Source organism: Pristis pectinata, chromosome 26 (assembly GCF_009764475.1).
Source record: "Pristis pectinata isolate sPriPec2 chromosome 26, sPriPec2.1.pri, whole genome shotgun sequence".
Taxonomy (NCBI): domain Eukaryota; kingdom Metazoa; phylum Chordata; class Chondrichthyes; order Rhinopristiformes; family Pristidae; genus Pristis; species Pristis pectinata.
The window spans coordinates 32,581,076-32,603,353 of record NC_067430.1 but is presented as its reverse complement, the minus strand read 5'-3'; the positions used below and the strand labels follow the sequence as shown (position 1 = coordinate 32,603,353).

Below are 22,278 nucleotides of genomic sequence, written 5' to 3'. Positions count from 1 at the left end.
GATTCAGACTGGGGACCCTCGGGTGCCAGAAGCATGGCATTAGAAGACCAGTCAGCTATGCAAGTGACTATCAAACTAAAATTACAATCATTCGATCAGGCAAAAACATTGACTCAGGCAGAAGTAGACACCGCTCATATCTACTTCTTCGACATCTGGTGTTCCCCCTCTGGTGACCTGTATCTGAGGAACTGCTATAGTGAATCCCAGCTATTGAAAGAACATGTAGAATTGTGGGTGGCATTGATTGAGCAAAAGGATTTTGTTCTCCTTGGTTTGAATGATATTGAAAAGGACAAAGTCTCATGGTGGACACTTATGGCCAAAGTTAACAGCTGAGCATGAAGTTGCATTTTCTCTAATATTTAAAGCACAGATAGAGGAGTTTTTTTTCAGGAAAGAGTAAATTTGGTAGCTATAATCTCTGAAATGAACTTCAATAGCTGAATGATGCTTTTGATAAAAATATAATCATTGTTAGCCAATCTTCCAAAGTCCCATCCTTAGCATGGGTGATATGATTTACATCCTAAATGAATTTAGCCTACTGAGTAGACTCTTTGTTTAGTGGGGCAGCATGCCTCCTCTCTAGGTCTACTGTCCAAATCCTGACTGCATCTGAATCTGCTTAGACAGATACTACCCACTAGGGATAAGGATGCTGATCCACCTCTAAAGTTCTGCTGTCTTGTCCAACATATTTTGGATAAAATGCTGCTCACTCATATTTGAAGGCCTTATAAGTTGCTGGTAGGTGTGCCAGATGTTAGAACGGTGTTTCAGAAATCTCAGGGGAAGCTTCTGAATATGGATGTGCAGTATGTACAATAAAAATTCACTACAGTAAATAGCAACTTAAGCTAAAGTGGTGGTATGGTACAAATTGGTCAGAAAAAGATGATTGAAGTATCAGAAAAGCCAATCACAATTCAGATGTGCTCCAGATATTACATTAGAGCACTATGAAATCAGACTGAACTGTTTAATTGTTCAATACTACAGCTACTTGCTCCCTGGAGAAAATTCTGTAGCCTTTTTATTCCTGCTGGTGAAGTGACAGAGTTAGCATTTAAAGACAATCCATTTAACTTTGGATATAGACTATCAGCTGAACAATTCCAAGTCCACACAAGTATCTTGAACATCAAGCATCCTTCTGCTCTCCAGTCACAAAGCAAACATCGGCAAGAGAAATTTCTTCTTGCTGAACATGTTTGTAGGTAGAAGATAAACACAATGAGAACCTATTTTTGGACTGACTTCATCTGTCCCAACAATGTCTCCTCATTTTTTAAGTACTTGTGATATTTTCTAAAACAAACATGGACCCGTTGCAAGGGATAATATGGCCTTACAACTATTTTATAACCTCCCTCAAGAAAATTGCCCATGTATGTCTACTCATCATTTCAAGGTCTGGATCATTAGCTTCTGTGAAAAGAAAGTGAGTGTTTTGTAAGCCAATACCTGGTTTTACAGCCTCATCAAGGGCCGCTGCCCAGCCTTTGATTGGCCTCTGAGGTTACTGCATCATCTTGCAATTTCCTGATCCATAAAGATCTTGATTGCAAGAGAAGTCTCATATGTTCCCAGGAAACTTAGTGTCTTGCCTATGCTGAACTGAGGTGAGGATGTCATTCCTTGTGTCCCTAGGTATGATTAGGCATGGGAGCCTTACCTGATTCCCTAACCAGGTCAGGAACACTAATGCACTTAGTGAATTCACCTTCTCCAGCTTGGTAGACAGTTTCCATGTGTCTCGAGTCATTAAACCTAGGCCAGCATTACAATGTCCTGGGATGTGTCTGAATCTCATTTGATGGCACATACTGACTCAAATGGGAACTGCATTCAGTTGTTTGTTCTCACACTGATTGGGGAACATTAGTTCTGAGTTTTGTTCACTCTTGTTTCTCTATGTAGAAGGCCAGATTTGGATATCCAAACCTGCTGAGTCATCCCAGGGAAAAGGAATCTTCCTCTTGAAGACTCATGATGATGTAAAAGCATTTTGTGAAAAATTGGAAAGTGTGGAAGAGAATCCCTACATCAGAATGTGTTTCTACAATTCTCCTATTAATAGAATCGTACAAAGGTGATGGGAAGGATAATTAAAAGTACAATTAAAATTGCAGTTTACTTGCCTGGATTAACACAATAAGTACCATCTTTGACCATATTATCACAATATGGCTTACAGGACTTGGTTTAAAGTGAGAGAGGAAAGATTTAAAGGGGATCTGAAGGGCAAGTTTTTCACATAGAGGGTAGTAGGTATATGGAATGAGTTGCCAGAGGAAGTGGTAGAGGCGGGTGCAATAACAACATTTAAAAAACATTTGGACAGTTGCATAGATAGAAAAGGTTCTGAGGGATATGAGCCAAGTGTGGGAAAACGGGACCAGCTCAGGCAGGCACCTTGGTTGGCATGGACATGTTGGGCTGAAGGGCCTGTTTCCATGTTGAACAAATCAATGACTTTCTTAAGGAGGAGAAGTGATTGGGGTATCTCCATCTCTAGGGCAGATACTTAATACCAGAGAATGCTCATTCATTCCTTTCAATGCAAACTTCTTCCAAGGAGTGCAAGGTTTACAAGTGGTGGAAACATCCCAAACCTGATGACGGGGAAACCTGTGAAAGGGAAAGGGAACTTGCAAAGGCTGAATTCTATTTGCATTAGTACAACTGTTAAGTTAGAATGTGCTCTGATCTGTTAGTTGAAGATGATTTATGGCAAATGATACAGCTAAACTTTATTTGGCATGGATTAAATTATCATGTGGGAAAAGTAGATTAAAGAAGAGTTTAGGCTGGTGACTGGCCAAGTTATTAATATATGTCGCAGACAGCAAAGGTCACAGCACCATCCCTGAATACACCACTGGCCTCAGACTTCCAAACAGAAATGCGTCCTTCTATCACCACCCTCTGTTTCCAGTTTCAGTTGTGTTCCTCCTCTCTCTCTCTCTTTCCCTCCACTGATGCCTGCAAATCCAGAGGATGCTCTGAGCAGTCAGTAATAAACTCTCTAACAACTGATAAAAGTTACATTACTTCTTTAACCGGTTATCAGGAAGGCTCCATAAACTCTCAATTACTTCCTCAATTTCCACAACGTTTTGTAATGATACACAATCAGTTGCTAGGAAAAACAGCAATTGACCTCTGTGAAGAAAACACACCTGCCTGGCTGTACCTGCATACGTTGGGCTGAAGCCATTTCCACTCTCCTACAGTGAAGACCCCAAATATTAATGTATAACCCTTAATTACACAACCAAACTAATTATTAAGTAGAATAATAACAAGCAATGGGGCAGAGCTGTGCTGGTAGAGTGGGCAAGTGGTGCGCTTCAGCAAAAAGAATGAGGGGCATTGTAAACTAATTGGCACAGTTCTAAACAGTGTGCAGTAGCAGAGACACCTGAACATACATTGGGATAAATTCCTGAAGGTGGCAGGTTACGTTGAGAGAGTGGATGATAATGTGTGATATCAAAGGCTTCATAAATAGAGGCATGGAGTACAAAGGTTTTGTTAAAGCTGTACAAACACCCATGAGGCCACAATAGATAAAAGTATCAAGACTTCAAGAAAGAGGGTTCAGAAAAGTTTACTGGAATGGTTCCAGGGATCAGGAATTTCAGCTCCAAGGTTAGACTGGAGATGCTGTTCTCCTTGGAGTGAAGGAAGCTGAGAGATTTGCTGGAGGTGAACATGCCGTGGATGTTGTCTACATGGATTTTAGTAAGATGTTTGAGAAGGTCCCTCATGGGAGGCTCACCTGGAAGATTAAGATGCATGGTATCCACGGTGAATTGGCCATTTGGATTCAGGACTGGCTTGCCTGTAGTAGACAGAGAGTCGTGGTCAATGGGACTTATTCTAGCTGGAGGCCTGTGACTAGTGGTGTTCCTCAGGGATCTGTACCAGAACCTCTGCTGTTTGTGATGTATATAAATGACCTTGATGAAAATGTACATGAGTGGGTTAGTAAATTTGCAGATGATATGAAGATTGGTGGTGTTGTGGATAGCCTAGAAGTCTGGCAAAGGATACAGCAGGATATAGATCAGTTGCAGATATGGGTGGAGAAATGGCAGATGGAGTTTTACCCGGCCAAATGTGAAGTGTTGCACCTTGGGAGATCAAATGTAAAGAGACAGTGCGCTGTTAATGGCAAGACCCTCAACAGTGTTGATGAGCAGAGGGATCTTGGGCTTCAAGTTCATAGCTTCTTAAAAGTGGCTACACAGGTTGATAGGGCGGTAAAGAAGGCATACGGCAGGCTTGCCTTCATTAGTCGAGGCACCAAGTTCAAGAGTCAGGAAGTTATGCTGCAGCTTTATAAAACTTTAGTTAGGCCACAAATGGAGTATTGCATTCAGTTCTGGTCGCCACATTATGGGAAGGATGTGGGGGCTTTGAAGAGGGTGCAGAAGAAGTTTACCAGGATGCTGCCTGGATTAGAGGGCATGTGCTATGAGGAGAGGTTGGACAAACTTATGTAGTTCTCTCTGGAGCAGCGGAGGCTTAGGGGAGATCTGATAGAGGTTTATAAGATTATGAGAGGCATAGATGGAGGAGACAACCAGTATCTTTTCCCCAGGGTTGAAATGTTTAATACCAGAGGGCATGCATTTAAGTTGAGAGGGGGAAAGTTCAAAGGATGTGTGGGGCAAATTTTATACACAGAAAGTGGTGGGTGCCTGGAATGCGCTGCCTGGGGCGGGGGTGGAGGCAAATACGATAGGGACATTCAATAAACTCTTAGATAGGCACATGAATGTGAGGGAAATGGAAGGATATGGACATCGTGTAGGCAGAAGGGATTAGTTTAGTTGGGCATTTTATTACTAATATAATTGGATCAGCACAACATTGTGGACCGAAGGGCCCTTTGCTGTGCTGTACTGTTCTATGTTCTATGACTGGTTTTGATGGAATAAGTACGGAAGCTTTTCCAATTAACTGAAAGTTTAAGGATCTGAGAGCATAGATTTAAAACTCTGCACAAAAGATGCAAGAGCATTGTGAGGAAAAACACTTTTGCAGAGAGTGGTGATTATCTGGAACTCAGTGCCTGTGGGGGTGGTGGATACAGAATCAATTAGGGCCTTCAGAATGGAATTGGATATGCACAGGGAAGTGTGATTTGTTGGGCTAGGGGAAATGAGTAGGACAACTGAACCAAGGAGATTGCTCCACAAGAAGCCAGGATAGGTTGGATGGCTGAATGGCCACCTTTAATGCTGTAAGAACGTTCTGATTCCATTCCTTTCCTTCCTGAGACAAGAGATCAAAATCTGTACATGATACTCTAGGTATGGTTTTACCAAAGCCATTTGCATTTGTAGCAAAGCTTCATTATTCTTGTGATCTAACCCCGTCACAATAAAGTTCAACTGGCCACAAAAAAATGGATTTAGGATAAAATGGACTCTTGACCTCACAATCTACTTCATTATGGCCTTGCACCTTATTGCCTACCTGCACTGCACTTCCTCTGTAACTGTGGCACTTTATTCTGCATTCTGTATTGTTTACCCTTGTACTACCTCAGTGCACTGTGTAATGAATTAATCTGTATGAACGGTATGCAAGACAAGTTTTTCACCGTACCTTGGTGGAAGTGACAATAATAAACCGATTCCAATTCCATAAGTCTCCCTTATCCCTTGATCTACCTGCATAGTAACATATTTACCATTTTTAAAACTATTCTGCTTTTCTGTTCTTTCTACTGATGTGAATAACCATGCATTCCTCCACATTATGCTCCATCTCTCTGTTTATATTTTTTGTGCAAACCCTGAGTATCCTTCTCATAACTTATTTTCCTATCTATTTCTGCATCATCAGTATATGTGTCATGTATAATGAGTAACACATACTGTACATGTTGCACTGTCTGAGGAGTGATGGAGGCAGGCACTCTCACAACATTTAAGAAGCATCTGGACAAGCTCCTGAAGCATCAAGGCATAGAAGGATATAGGCCAAGTACTAGTAAATGAGATTAGTGTAGATCGGTACTTGATGGTCAGCATAACATGATGGGCTGAAGGGCCTGTTTCTGTACTGTATGACCTTATGATTCTATGGTACCTTGATTCTGTGATTCATGATTAATAGCTGAAGGTCCGGTGCTTTTCTCTGTGGAACCCCACTGATTATAGCTTGTCAGCCTGAAAGCAATCTATTCATTCCTACTCTCCATTTTCTGTCCGTTAATCAATCCTTTGTTTAATATATTACCCGATAACTATGAGTCCCTATTTTGTGTAACAACCTTTGATATGGTACTTTGTTGAATACCTTTTGAAAATCTCAATATACTGTTCCCCTCTGTCAGTAAGCTTTGAATCCCAACACTGGCAATGTAACTTTTTCTACAGAGGGTAATTACAGATCAGACCACCACATCTTTTAAGGGAAATGTAGAGAGACATTGAAAGCAGAGAACCGTACAACCTCAAGGTGGAGACTGGATTGTGGGATTAGTTCTGCATCTCCACAGTTATGCTTTTATGCTGCTTCAGAAAGCTAATGGACAACACAGACTGATCAGTTTCTGGTGAATATCCATGGTTTTATTGGATAGGATAGATCCAACTTTCATCATTTCCTCTGGTTTCTTGGTTTCACTCCAGTTTTGTGAGTTCTGAGCTGACTGATGAGGCCCATTTGGGAACTGCAGGCTTCACCACAGATGGAGCAGGAGAGGTCCGATGGGCTATGTTGGTAGTTTGTCAAGGGGTCCACACCTTCTGCCTTTTATTCTGGGCTTCTGTGGGTTCCTGATGCACAATTCTGACATTCTCAATGCCATCACAAATGTTCCCGCTCAACTTTCAGTGGCCATGGGCCTGGGATTCCCAAGCTTTGAGCACATCCTCGAATGTTTTCCTCTGCCTGACTGATAATCTTTTCCCAGATTCATTTGCCTAACACCAGAACCCAACAGAGTATCCATTTCAGGAGTCCACTGTTAGGCAAGCAAATGACATGGCCTACCCAACAGAAGCGACTATGTGATGAGGATGTTGACCTGGAAGAAGACACTGATGTTCATTTGCTTATCCTTCCCATGTACTTGGATGATTTTGTAGAGACCTTGTTAATTCTGTCCTTCCAATGTTCTTTCAATACCTGCTGTAGGTAGTCCAGCTTTCAGAAGCACATAGGAGGGTGGTGATGAGTGCCGTCTGATGAACCATGAGTTTTGTGGCAGGACTAAGGCTTCAATCACCCCTTTCCCTCAATTGACCAAAGTCTGTGCTGGTACCTTGAAGGGACAGGTGAATTTCATCATTGATCCATGCCTTCACTGAGAGCTGAGTCCTGAGATACAAAGAATGGTCCATGTTTTCCAGGGTTTATACTTGGAAAGTAGCATTGTATAGTGGGGGCAGGTTGGTAGAGGACTTTCCCTTATGGATGTTGAGTGTAAGGTTCATAATTTCATATTCTTCAATGAGCAAATTGATGTTGACTTGGTGTTCGGCCTCTGAGCAGACTCGTAAGCAAGTGTCATCTGCACACTGCACCTTGAGTACTGAGATTTGGGAGGACTTGGTTCTGGAGCATGGTCACTGTAGGATAAACACTTCCCCATTATTTCTGAAGATTAGCTCCAATGTGGGAAGTTTGTTGGAGTGAGGTGCAGAACTGATGTGAGAAAGATTGAAAAAGTGTCATCATTGTAGTTTTCACTTAGATAATTCTTCAAAAACAAAACACAAGATGACTGAATTATTTTTTTATACTTTTAAAGGAGTCGAAAAACTAAAAAATGCAGATGCTGGGAACCTGAAAAATATCAGGGGTCATGTTTTGTTTTGACACAGAAGGAGATCATTGGCCATCAAGTTGATGCCTGTAACCATCAATCCCACTCCCTCACTTAGTAAAGAAATTTAAAATTCAGAAGAATTTAAAATTGGGGGATATGTGGGAGGAAGGGGTTAGTTAGTCTTAGGCGTGGTTTAAAGGTCGGCACAACATGGTGGGCCGAAGGGCCTGTATTGTGCTGTATTGTTCTATGGTTCTATGGTTTAAAACGCAGATGAGTCGTTGATACTGCTTCTCCCTCCACAGACGCTGAATGATCTGCTGAGTGTTTCCAGCACTTTTTGGTTTTAGTTTCTTATTTTAATTGGATTTTCTGAGTTTCAAGAGAAAAAGGGAAAACACACAGAAAAACCTTAGAGTTAAGTGTTACACCCTCAGTCCTAATTCATTCTGTCCATTATCCTGATAGGGGTTCCCATCCTGAAACATTAAATTCCAAACCACAGAATCTGGGAGTTAATTTTTAAAAATTACTTTTGGGTTTGAGAGAAAACTTTCAAAGGTTTGAGTCCAATTCTTGGATCGACCTGATGGCCTCTAACCCAAACCTTAACCCTCAAGGGAAAACACACAGAAAAAGAGTAGAAAACTTGGGGAAACAGGAGAAGGAATCCCTACCTGTTGTACCGGGTGTAATTTTGTGACAGAGGTGAAGCTCTCCACTGATGGAGTAATCAAGAAAACCTGACATTCAGATAAAAGCCTTGATTTTGAGAAACCCAGTTTACTGAAATGCCTTTGTCTTTTACTCAAACAGATATGTGGATGAGCCCTTACTCCTGGAGGGCAGGAAGTTTGATGTCCGCTCCTATTTCCTGATTGCCTGCACCTCACCCTATGTGACTTTCTTTCGCCATGGTTATGCCAAACTGACCTGTAATGAATACAGTCCAAATTCTGATGACCTGACGGATCACCTGACCAATCAGGTAAACGAAGTATGAGTCAATGCCTTCTCCTTTCAGTCCTGTAGCTGCAGGTTTTTGGAGTTCCACAGGAATGGAGTTCAGATCAACTCCAGCCTGAAAACACAAGAGTGTGATATGGTACTGGTCATGTGTTACATATGCTACCCATGGCACACTTAACCCACTCAACACATTCAGTCCATTAAACATTCAGATGTTTATAGACACTGCCTTTTACATAATTACACACTTGCCCAGTTACCGACTCCATATGTAACTCACTGTCAGTTATACAATCTGCCCCTCACATACTTGTCCTGCTACAGATTCCGTATTTTGTACAATCTACTTGTTACATTCACATTCCATTACACGCTTGAGCTCCTAATCATTTGTCCCATTGTACACCCTCCACGACTCCCTAGTTCATTCCTCCCTCTCCACTCATCCTGCTCCCATCCGGGGACTTTCCACTGCCTCTGCCATAGGTGTAACACCTGCCCCTACACCACCTCCATCACCTCCATCCAGGGACCCAAACTGTCCTTTCAGGTGAGGCAGAGATTCACCTGCACTTCCCTTAATATCATCTACTGCATTTGGTGCTCCAAATGTTGCTTCCTCTCCATTGGCAAGACCAAACAGACTAGATGAACGTTTCGCAGAACAACTGCACGCTGTCCGTAACCTTGACCTGCATCTCCCCGTTGCCCGTCACTTCAACTGCCCCTCCCACACTATCACCGATATGTCTGTCCTCGACCTCCTCCTTTGCCAGAAGAAGTCCACCTGGAGGAACAACAACTCATTTTCTTTCTTGGGACCTTACAGCCTAATGGCATGAAAATCAAATTCTCCCACTTTAAGTAAACCAATCGCCCCCCACCCTCCACCTTGCATCTTTTTTTCTTCCCTTTCCAAGCCTATCTCTCTCATTTTTCTCCTCACCATTTTTTTCCTTTTTCTCTCTCACCTTTTCCTCCCCTCCCCCCATGCCACCTGCCTCCACCCCTTTGACTCATCCCCCAATGGATCTGTTCTCCCCACCTCCCCCGCACCCGTCTATCAGTGTCTCTTACCTGCATCTACCTACCTCCACCTTGTGCCCACCTCGCCTCACCTCTTTTGTCCACCTATCACTGCTCTGCTTTTCTCTCCTATATATTGGGCTTCCCCTTTTCCTATCTTCAGTCCTGAAAAAGGGTCCTGACCCGAAACATCGACCGCCTGCTTTTCTCCACAGATGCTGCCTGGCCTGCTGAGTTCCTCCAGCATCTTGTTGTTTTCTCATGTAGAACATAGAACATAGAACATTACAGCACAGTACAGGCCCTTTGACCCACAAGGTTGTGCCAACATTTTATCCTGCTCTTTCTAACCCCTCCCTCCCACAGAGCCCCCTATCCTTCTATCATTCATGTCTCTATCTAAGAGTCTCTTAAATGTCCCTAGTGCATCTGCCCCCACGACCTCTGCCAGCAGTAGGTTCCATGCACCCACCACTCCTTATACCTTCCTCCAATCACCTTAAAATTATGTCCCCTCGTGTTAGCCATTATCGCCCTGGGAAACAGTCTCTGACTGTCCACTCAATCTATGCCTCTTATCATCTTGTACACCTCTATCAAGTCACCTCTCATCCTCCTTTGCTCCAAAGAGAAAAGCCCAAACTCGCACACCCTATCCTCATAAGACATGCTCTCCAATCCAGGCAACATTCTGGTAAATCTCCTCTGCACCCTCTCTAAAGCTGCCACATCCTTCCTATAATGAGGCAACCAGAACTGAACACAATACTCCAAGTGTGGTCTGACCAGAGTTCTATAAAGCTGCAACATCACCTCATGACTCTTGAACTCAAAACCCTGACTAATGAAGGCCAACACTCCATATGCCTTCTTAACAACCCTATTGATCTGCGTGGCAACCTTGAGGGATCTATGGGTGTGGACCCCAAGATCCCTCTGTTCCTCCACACTGCTAAGAGCCCTGTCATTAACCTTGTATTCTGCCTTCAAATTCGATCTCCCAAAGTGTATCACTTCACACTTATCCAGATTGAACTCTATCTGCCACTTCTCAGCCCAGCTCTGCATTCTATCAATCTCCTGTTGTACTCTACAGCAACCTTCTACACTATCCACAACACTACCAACCGTTGTATCATCAGCAAACTTACCAACCCACCCTTCCACATCCTCATCCAAGTCATTTATGAAAATCACAAAGAGCAGGGTCCCAGAACAGAGCCCAGCTGAACACCAGTGGTCACTGACCTCCAGGTAGAATACGTTCCATCTATCACCACCCTCTGTCTTCTGTGGGCAAGCCAAGTTTCCCTGGATCCAATGCCTCCTAACTTTCTGAATAATCCTTCCATGAGGAACCTTATCAAACGTCTTGCTAAAATCCATGTACACCACATCCACTGCTCTACCTTCATCAACGTGCTTTGTTACATTCTCAAAGAATTCAATCAGGCTTGTGAGGCACGACCTGGCCCTCACAAAGCCATGCTGACTGTCCCTATTCAGCCTACGCTTCTCTAAATGCCCATAAATCCTGTCTCTAAGAATCTTCTCCAGTAACTTGCCCACCACTGAAGTAAGACTCACTGGTCTGGAATACCCAGGGTTATCCCTACTCCCTTTCTTAAACAAAGGAACAACATTTGCCACCCTCCAATCATCTGACACTACTCCTGTGGCCAGTGAGGACGTAAAGATCATCACCAAAGGTGCAGCAATCTCTTCCCCCACTTCCCGAAATAACCTTGGCTATATCCCATCCGGTCCCGGTGACTTATCTACCCTAATGTTTTTCAATAGTTCCAGCACATCTTCTTCCCTCACGTCGACATGCCCAAGGATAGCCATCTGTCGTATGCCATCCTCACAAATGTCAAGGTCTCTCTCACTGGTGAATACTGAAGCAAAGTATTCATTAAGGACCTCCCCCACCTCTTCTGACTCCAGGCACGTTTCCTCTTTTATCCCCGATCGGTCCTAACGCTCGTCATTCTCTTATTCTTCACCTACGTGTAGAACACCTTGGGGTTTTCCTTGATCCTCCCCACCAAGGACCTCATGTCCCCTTCTAGCTCTCCTAAGTCCATCCTTAAGCTCCCTCCTGGCTACCTTGTAACTCTCCAGACCCCTGTCTGATCCATGTTTTCTAAACCTCAGGTAAGCTTCTTTCTTCTTCTTGACAAGATATCCTACATCTCGTGTCAACCACGGTTCCTTCACTCTACTATCCTTACCCTGCCTCAATGGGACAAACCTATCCAGAGCCCCAGGACTGGTGTTCCTTAAACAACCTCCACATTTCCGCTGTGCACTTCCCCAAGAACATCTGTTCCCAAGTTACGCTCCCAAGTTCCTGCCTAATGGCATCATAATTACCCCTCCCCCAGTTAAGTACTTTCCCATAATGTCTGCTTTTATCCCTCTCCAAGGTTATGGTGAAAGTCAAGGTGTTATGGTCACTATCTCCAAAATGCTCTCCCACCAAGAGATCTGAAACCTGATCTATTCCAACTCTCTGTTTTTCTATGAGACAAGCAGTTTTCAATCCATTCTAAGACACTTCCTTCGATAGCTTGGGCTTCTACTTTATGCACCAGCCTCTTATGTGGCGCCTTGTCAAATGTCTTTTGGAAATCTAAATACACATCTACAGGTCCCTCTCTATCAACAAACAATCTTCTGGAAGAACTCAGTGCAGAAAACCCTGCACTAGAGTCAGCAAGACCAAGGAATTGATTGTGGACTTCAGGAAATCCAGAGAACACGCACTGGTCCTCATTGAAGGGTCAGATGTGGAAAGGGTGAGCAGCTTCAAGTTCCTGGGCATCAACATTTCAGATGATCTGTCCTGATCCCAACACATTGATTCAATCATGAAGAAGGCACACCAGCAGCTCTACTTCATTAGGAATTTGAGGAGATTTGGTATGTCACCAAAGGCTCTTGCAAATTTCTACAGATGTACGGTGGAGAGCATTCTGACTGGTTGCTTCATCACCAGGTACGGAGGTTCCAATGTACAGGATCAAAAGAGGCTGCAGTGGGTTGTAGACTCAGCTAGCTCCATCATGGGCACAACCCTCCCTACCATCGAGGGCATCTTCAAGAGGCGGTGCCTCAAGAATGCGGCATCCATCATTAAGGACCCTTAATGTCTTGCACTGTACTGCTGCTGCAAAACAACAAATTTCATGACATATGTCAGTGACAATAAACCTGATTTTGATTCTGACTAGGGTTTCGACATGAAATGTTGACAATTCCTTTCCTCCCATAGATGCTGCTGAACCCACTGACTTCCTCCAGCAGATTCTTTGTTGCTCCAGATTCCAATATCTGCGATCTCTTGTGTCTTCCTCTCTATCAACTCTCCCTATTACATCCTCAAAGAGTTCAGGAAAGAATTCCAGCTTGCAGTCCATCGAGTCCTGGTGACTTGTCTGCCTTTAGCACCCTGAGTTTCTCCAATACTTTATCCCTTGTAATTCGGATTTTTGTAAGTTCTACCATATTATTTGCAATTAGCCCGTATGATATAGGGATGTTAGCAATGTCTTCCACAGTGAAGTCTGGTGAAAAAAATGTACTAGCATAACTGCCATTTCTTTGCTGCTATTAGTTCACTAGCCTCGTTCTCCAGAGGCTCCACATTTACCTTAGTCCCCCTCTTCCTATTTATGTATCCATAGAAACTTTTTCTCTTTGTTCTTAACTACATGCAAAGTTATCCTTGACCTCCTTTGTTAATCACGGATCGTTCCTCTTTCTCATGGAATCCCTCTTTTTGATTGAGATAAACCCTTGCTGAGCATTATAGACCAGCTGTTTCAATATCTGCCACTGTTCATCTACTGACCTGTCTCTTGCCTTGTCTACCCAGATAACTCCTCCCTCACACTTTAATAATTGCCTTTATTTAAACAGAAGTCACTGGTTACAGACCCGTGGTGCTCATCCTCAAACTACTTTTGGAATTCTAACATATTATGCTCACTACCCCCTAGGGGATCTTTAACCACAAGATCCCTCAATAACCCTTCCTTATTACGTGAGACCAAATCTAAAACAGCCCGTTCCCAGGTAGGCTCTGCAATACACTGCTCTGAAATCGATCCCAGACACATTCCACAAATTCTTCTTCTATGATACCCTTGCCAGTTTGGTTCATCCAATCAATATTCAGATTAAAATCAGAGGGCAGCTGGTCATTTCATACTGGGACATCACAGCTGCTCACCCAACCTCGAACTTAGTCAAGGCAGCCCTCATCCCTTTTGGAATCTGGTGAGGATGATGGCTCCTCAGATATGCGTGATCAGAGCAGGCAGCATGTGACTCAGCTAAACAGAAAGGGAGTGGTGAGAGAATAGGGGACAGGCGAACGTTCCTGTGACCATGACCAGGGTGGCATGTTGAGTCTTAGGTGCCAAGGTCAAAGACCTATCCCTACTCCTATTTCCTTTGTTCTTCTGACATCAATAACACTCTGTGATTATCGGAAAGTTAAAACAACAAAACTGCATCAAAAATGGGCTAAATCCCCAAACCAATTATTGAGATAAAAAGAATACAAAGTCTGCAAGGATGTATATAGCATTTCATTATTTTGTGTGAATCATTGGACTGGAATTATTGAGAGTCTTCTGTGTATTTCTTTGCTGTTTGTGCGTGTATCTTTCCAGTGCACAGGGAGCTGTGCAGGTGAGACCGGAGCCGCCCAGCTGAATTCAAGGCAGGTGTTCATTAGCACTGTGTCAATTATCCAGCAACCCCAGAGAGAGGCTAAAAATACCCACCTCAGCACCTGTCAACAGCCTTCCCAAACTCCAGCACCTGACCCTGTATGTTCATTCTGAGTCTACTTTTCTCTGCTTCACAGGCTATCATAAGGCCTCTGTGACTGTGTCTTCACACATTATTAAGAACGCTCAAATTATTTTTGCTGCAATAAAATAAATATCCAATATTTTAATATTATTTCCCATTAACCAAATATCTGTGAGGCTGTTTGTCCAGGCAGAGTTGATGCTCGTGACCTCAGGTTTCTGTGAGCCTTGTAACGCTCAGTGTTGAATCCAGTTGGAATGAATATTTCAGTTTTAATTTCTCTGATGCATGTGGAATAATTCTAAAAATATCTTTGTGAATGTTATTTTTTACTTATTATGTGCACAGAAAGTCATTTTCATTTTATGTCTGGACCACAAGTGATATACAATCTGAGCAGTTTTCTGTAAAACCTGGTTGATTCTGCTGTACCAGGGATTGTGCTCAAAGTGGGATGTGGATAAGAAGTGGGTTTTCCAACTTCAATTGCATTCAAATGATCTACCAGCGATGAGCTGCTTGAGTTTAAGGGTCGACTGCCATGCAGTATTCCATCAGCAACACCACAAACTGGAGGGATCTTAATGTAGAAAAATCAATCCAAGATGTTTCACAAGTGTATAATCAGATCTACTTTGAAACCAAGCCATATAAAGAGAGGTTAGATGACTTAAAACTTGATCAAGGAGGTATGGTTTAAGAAATACCTGAAATATGGGAAAAAGAGAACAGGACAAAGGCAAAGAGTTCGGGGAGGGACTTCCAAGCTTCAGGCTACAGCAGCTGAAGGCATAATTGTCCAGTGTGGAGTGAAGGAAATGGAGAATGCACAGAAGTCTGGAACTGGAGGAGCATGCAGATGTTGAGTTGGTTGCAGGACAACCCCATCTGCCTGCACATGGTCCATGATACTGTTAACTCTTTGGGGATGCTCAGTGCAGCATCATGGTCAGTGGCATACTCTCAATGGCTTCTCCGTGGATTGTCAACTTGTCGTGGTGGAGAAGCTTGTGTGGTCCTGAGATCCCGAGAGTGATGCTGTCTGGAGCTGTGCTCCTGGTCGGGTAACCCATGGCAGTAAGGTCGATGGTGAGGTCCCTGACAAAGAACAATCCAACCAAGACCTCAATGGTGGAACAGGCGGACAAGATTATTTCGAACTCAACGGCTGTGAAGGAGGATGAAGGCTGCAACAAATCCATCAGCTCCAATCGTCATGGTTTCCATGCCACTGGAATCAGTTGGTTGATTTGTGAAGTATTGTGTGCTTTTTGCAGTGCAACATCAAGTACACGTTAACCATATACACGCACAGGCGTCTTCGCTCTGTGGGCTACTTCTGATCAACAAAACGAAGACCATCATCCTCGACCTCGAGGGATAGCCATGACGGCTCTCAATGGCTGCTTCCACCTTGGCCAGATTGGTCATTCCTTCCTTTCAGGCTTTTGGAATCTAAGGACTTCTCACTGAAGCAGTAGTCTGTAACCATGTGACCTGAGACTGTGAGCAAAGGAGGGGTCATTGATTCTACTCCTTGATGTTTACATGCCAGAATCACAGATCAGACAGCGTTGCCTCACATTCTTCCATCATTTCCATATTGGTGAAACTCTTGGTCACATTCTCAAATGTCAAACCCTCCTTGTGAAATAATTTCACCTGAAGATTCTCAACAGAAGCTCTCCATTTTAATTAATCCAGCAAAGCACTATATAAAAAGTTTTGGAAATTCTACATTTTTGCAAGTGTCTTCAGCTTGATACCATATTTGCCAACTGTTTCTCTTGGCTCTGATTGTATTCCAAAATTGTGCTTCTCAGAAGTCTCCAACAGTGTGAATTAAAATGTCCTTTCATGTTTTCACTCTATCCATAGGTAATACCTCATCCATAAATTGTGGCTGTACAAATTTCACCAACATCTCCAATGTTTCTAACCCTACCACCAGCAAAATCATCTCCTTCTTCTTCCCACGGAAGGCTGTGTTCCTTTTCCTAGATCCCCAACAATATCATTTGCTACAATCAGGTCCATATGCAGGGCAACTGATCAACTCCATTCATCTCTCTCCAGCTCCCCCATATGTACAGCACATCCACGTCTGATGTGTCTGTCACTGCACTACTTACAGAGTCCTGATCTCTTTGCTTCATACTCAATCATTGTCCTGCTGCTCCTTCAAACTCAATGCTAACAGTGTCTGAGGGTTCCTTTGTGCTACTCCTTGCAGAGGTAGAGACAGCAACAGAACATCCTTTACCAAAGGCAGTAACTCTCAACTATTGCAAAATTGTATTGAGCTCATACCCTGTGGTGCACTCAGTCCTTAAAGGTAATCTTACACCTTTTTGCATCATGTGGTCAAGGGGAATCCAGGTCCTCACAGACAAAGATTGATCTCTTACAGTTGCAGCTCTTGAAGCTTTTTCACTCTAAACATCTGTGGACAATGGAGTTTGTTCCCAGGGCTCACTTAATTCATAGGAAAGGGAACAACAGAAGATATTAAGGACTGCATCAGTGGCACTAGATACAGATTACCTACTCCAGCCTACAGGCCATCAACCTTCTGTACAGGACCAGGCACAACTTGCCGGCAGTAACTGAGGAGGCTCAAAGTTTCAGCTGAATGACAAGCAGCTGGTTTCAGGAAATCTGTGGCCAATCGCATATCGGGTAGTGGCAGCCTCCAGCTCCTTCCAACCACCACAGGCAACATTAACAAGATCAGCCAACTAATGGGGGAGACAAGTTCCTCTTTGTGGAAGTTGTTATTGGCTCAAGTTCAGTGATTTATTGCCTTTGAAGGAAGAATTTTTCTTGAAGTCTTGATTTCTGAAAGTTTTATTTTCAGTTTAAATTCTTGCTTTCAAATTCAGTGTTCAGCCAATAAACTGCTTTCACTCAAGATTTTTAAACAATTTTAAGAACAAGTAAAAGATAATAGAATCAGAATCAGATTTATTATCGCTGACTTAGACGACGTGAAATTTGTTGTTTTGCGGCAGCAGTACCATGCAAGACATAAGATTATAATAAATTACAAAAACAAATCAATAGTGCAAAAAATGGAATAACAAGGTAGTGTTCATGGGTTCATGGACCATTCAGAAATCCGATGACAGAGGGGAAGAAGCTGTTCCTGAATCATTGAGTGTGGGTCTTCAGGCTCCTGTACCTCCTCCCCAGTGGTAGTAACGAAAAGAGGGCAAGTCCCAGTTGGTGAGGGTCCTTAGTGATGGATGCCACCTTCATGAGGCACTTTTAAAACAAATATGATAATTAAATACCCTTTTAAAACAAATCTATAGAAGTTTTTCTGAACAACATTGAAATTTCTGAAATTTATTCTTTGATTATTTGGGAACATGACATCCACAGAAATAATTTTTTCACGTCTTTTAGTTTAAATTTTAACATTTTACATTGTTCTAATTGCACTTTCACTAATCTCTCCATTGTATTTACCAGGAGGTGTGTCCTTCCATCTGCTCCCCTTCCCCACCCCTCAGGAGATGTAGGTTTATATCACTAATTGCAGCTTTGAAATTTCTTACCCACAGTTCATCCAGAAAAAGAACCCCAGGTACAGTGACATGAAGGAGGACACGATCTGGTCCATGGAACACTTGAACGAGTACATTAATGAGAAGTACATGAAGTCAAAGCATCTCCCAAAGGACTGGGTCTTCACTGTTTTTACGGTGAGTGTGTGTTGCTTCTAATTAACAGGATGAGGATCAGGTAGAGGTTTATACCACTGGAGGATTGAGATACTCAAAGCCCACTGATTGGAGCTGTCAAGGTGACCCTTTATTTCAGCGTGACTTTGATCACTGCACAGGCATTCACATGCATAGATTTTCCAGCAAAGATGATGGTGAAATAAGAAATCTCTGAAACTGAATCAGACAAAACGAGTATCCTTAACTAAACTTACTCATGGATAAAATACTGTATGGAGCGAAAAAAAAATATTCAATTTGAATTGAAAGACTTTTTTATCTGATCTTAATTAGTTATTTTTATCAAAACTCTCCCATTGTTTTCCATACTTTCCACAAGAGGTTCTACCTTTCCTGGGCAAAGATATCAACTTCTGACTGCCAGAGAGAGGAGTAGCTAGAAGTGTTCACTTTCCAGAATGCAAAGTGATCAAAGTGGTCACAGTGTTGCTAAACTGTAGTGATTAGGGTTGTGCTGGTTGGTTCAAAAACCGAATGGTTGAAGGGAAGTAGCTGATATTAAACCTGGTGCTTCAGGCTTCTGATGGCATGGCCTGGATGGTGGGGATCTTTGATGATGGATGTTGCCTCCTTGAGGCATTGCCCCCTATAGGTACTACCAATGGTAGGGAGGGATGTGCCCGTGATGTATTGGGCTGAGTCCACTACTCTCTTCAGCTTCTTACATTCCTGCACATTTGAACTGCCGTACCAGACCGTGATGCAACCAGTCAGGATACTTTAAACAGTACATCTGTAGAAATTTTTTAGTATGATTGGTGACAAGCTGAACCTTCTTAAACTCCTAAGAAAGTAAAGATGCCGGCATGCCTTGCTTGTGATTGCATCTGCGTGCTGGGCCCAGGACAGGTCATCTGATATGTTAGCGCACAGGAATTTAAAGCTGCTGAACCTCTCCACCACCAATCCCCCAATGTAGACTGGGCATATGATCACCCTCCTTCCCCTTCCTGAAGTCAACAATTAGTTCTTTAGTTTTACTGACATTGAGTGAGAGGTTGTTGTTGTGACACCATTCAACCAGGTGTCCTATCTCACTCTGGTAAGCTGAATCATCATGACCCGTGATCTGTCCAACAACAGTGCTGTCATCGGTGAATTTGTATATGGTTTTGGAGCTGTGCTTAGCCACACAGTCATGTGTATATAGAGAATAGAGCAGGGGGCTAAGCATGCAGCCTTGAGGTGCCACAATGTCCATAACATCCCAACTTTCACCCATCTCCACCTTTCACTGCAGTGTTACTTTTACGCAGTCCTCTTACCAAGTCCCCTGTCTATAACTTGGGGTGGCCCTTGACAATTGTAGACTCATACAGACAGGCTCTTTGGCCCACAATATCTGTGCCAACCATCAGGTAACTGTCTATTTTAATCCCATATTCAAGCAGTCAGCCCATAGCCTTATATACCATGATACTTCCAGTGCTCATCTAGACGCTTTTTAAATGTACCTGCTTCTATCACCCACCTCGAGCATTGCATTCCAGATTCCAACCACCTTCTGGGTGAGACAGTTTTTCCTGAAATACCTTCTCATTCTCCTGCCCCTTACCTTAAACCTTTGCCCTTAGACAACTCTGCAAGGGAGGATAAGTTTCTCCTTATCTACTACCTACCCTTATCTACCTGCCTCATTTACACCGTTCCTCAGCCATCTCTGAGAACAAACCTAGCCTGTCCAGTCTCTCCTCATAGCTGAAACATTCCACCCTGGTGAATCCCCTCTGCATCCTCTCCACTGCCTTGTTCCTATGGTGAACAGAACTGCACCCAATACTTAGGCAGTGCCTAATTAATGTTTTATACCTTTGTACCATAACCACCCTGCTCTTCTATTCTATGCCCCAGCTAATAAAGGCAAGTATCCCATATTCCTTCTTTGCCATCTCATCTACCTGTGTTGCTGCCACCTTGGACATCTACACAAGGTCTCTCTATCCCTCAGTACTTCCTCAGGTCCATTCATTGTATCCTAGCCTCATTGGTCCTCTCAAAATGCATCACCTCACACCTATCCAGGTTAACCTGCACCTATCATCACTCTGCCCATCTACATTTAAGAATTCTAGATGAGCACTTGAATCACCAAGGCATGGAAGACTATAGTCCAAGTGCTGGGTTAGTGTAGATGGGTACTTGATGGCCAACATTGCCATGATGGGATGAAGGGCCTGTTTCTGTACTCTGTGGCTCTTATGGCCAGCCTTCTGTAAATCATGCACGTGGGCAGACAAGTTGTTCTGTGTTTCACAGACACAAACTCTCACCATTGGTAAATATGCTTTTGTTTTATATTTCCTAACAAAATAGTGACTATGCAAACCTCAGCTTCTCCCACATTTTCATCGATTTGCCAGATTTTTGGTCACTCACTGAACTTTTCTCTGTTCATTTGTAGTCTCCTTACATCCTTTTCACAACTTACTTCCTGAGCTACCTTCGTGTCACCAGTAGATTCAGCAGCCGAACCGTCTGTGCTTTTAGCCAGGTCATTCCTAGAAATTGTAAATAAATGGAGCCCCCAACACCGATCCGGATGTTACATCTTGCCAACCTTAAAAAGACCCATTATACCTACTCTTTGCTTCATGGCAGCTGGCCAATTCTCTTTCCCTGCCAAAATGTTACCTCCTATGCTGAATTTTTATTTGTCAAGAACTTTCCATTTTTTAATGATAGAATGGCTTGGCTGATCTTTTTATTGTGCATTGGTGTCACAATCTCTCTGACCTCCTGAATGTTTTCTTCCTCTTTAGAAGGTTTCTTTTTCATCATTTCATTTCGTGTTCTTTGACAGATATCAGTAGACCCTGATAGGTGTATTTACTGATGTATACCATTTATTACTAATAAGCTACATCTTATTACAGTGGTTCCTTGTCATGGGGAGCTGCATCTTCTGCTGTGTTAACATGTTATTAATATTGTGGCTGCTCTGCTCTGATGAGGACTTTGACCTCCCATTGAACCTTGTTATTCTGCTTGCTATTTGTCTTTTAACCTTGGAATGTTTTATGTTTAGAACCTCTTTCTTTGGGGCTTGTAAGCTTTTCACGGGGTTCCATGTACAGGATGGAATCCATTCCTTTTTTTTTCTGTCTGAAGCCCAAACAGCCTTCACTGCTCTGTATTCAGACAGCATTTGGTTGTCCTACTCATATTAACGTCCTCGTCTGCATTCCCCTCCTCTCCTGCAACCTGTTCTTTAACTGCGGAACAAAGGCTTTTGGAATGGTCAACAGAGTGGTTGTGTCCCTTGTAAACTGGATGTATGTCCCAGATTTAACTTGATAGAGCAACAAGCAATCTACTGGAGGAACTCAGTGGGTCTTTAGCGGCACCTGTGGGGGAGAAAGGAATTGTTGCCGTTTTAGGTCAAAATTCTGAGTTCCTCCAGCAGGTTGTTTGTTGATCCAGTTTCCAGCATCTGCAGTCTCCTGCGTCCCCTTAACTTAACAGAGGCTGTCACTGCCAACACCTGCTCCCCTTCTTACTTTCATATCTGGCGTGAAGAGTTGCTGTTTCCCATTGATCATCCTATAGCCAATCTGCTTCTTACTTCTGCCACCTGGAGAACACAGTGTCAGTTTGTGAATTTGATTGAAGTAAAGTTCTGTTAATAATTAGTTCTCACACGTTGCAGAAAGCAAGAAATCTTGCTCCATTTTGAGGAACTGACATCTCCTCCTGCTTTACGCCAATTACAATAGTTTGGTAATTGAATTATCACCAGCTGGGCAGAAGTCCTGACCAGGGATTTAGTAAATAACCAAAGACCAGAGTTCCTTATTCTCTGAAGAGATACCTTGAAGTTGAGGGATTGCTGTAATCTCAATGTAATAGCTGACATGGGGGCACTCTTCCTTTACTCATTGCCACTCAGTGCTATGAGCTGTGTCCCATAGA

General features: G+C 43.0%; 1 protein-coding gene across 1 annotated transcript in view; it reads left to right on the top strand.

Moving 5' to 3' along the window:
* LOC127583254 (protein polyglycylase TTLL10-like) overlaps nt 1-22,278 on the top strand; it is a 45,763-nt gene that overhangs the window by 6,533 nt on the left and 16,952 nt on the right. The window contains exons 3-5 of the mRNA XM_052039022.1: nt 1,924-2,095; nt 8,615-8,786; nt 18,187-18,327. Coding sequence (XP_051894982.1) covers nt 1,924-2,095; nt 8,615-8,786; nt 18,187-18,327 — 485 coding nt within the window. The remainder of the gene's footprint in view (nt 1-1,923; nt 2,096-8,614; nt 8,787-18,186; nt 18,328-22,278) is intronic.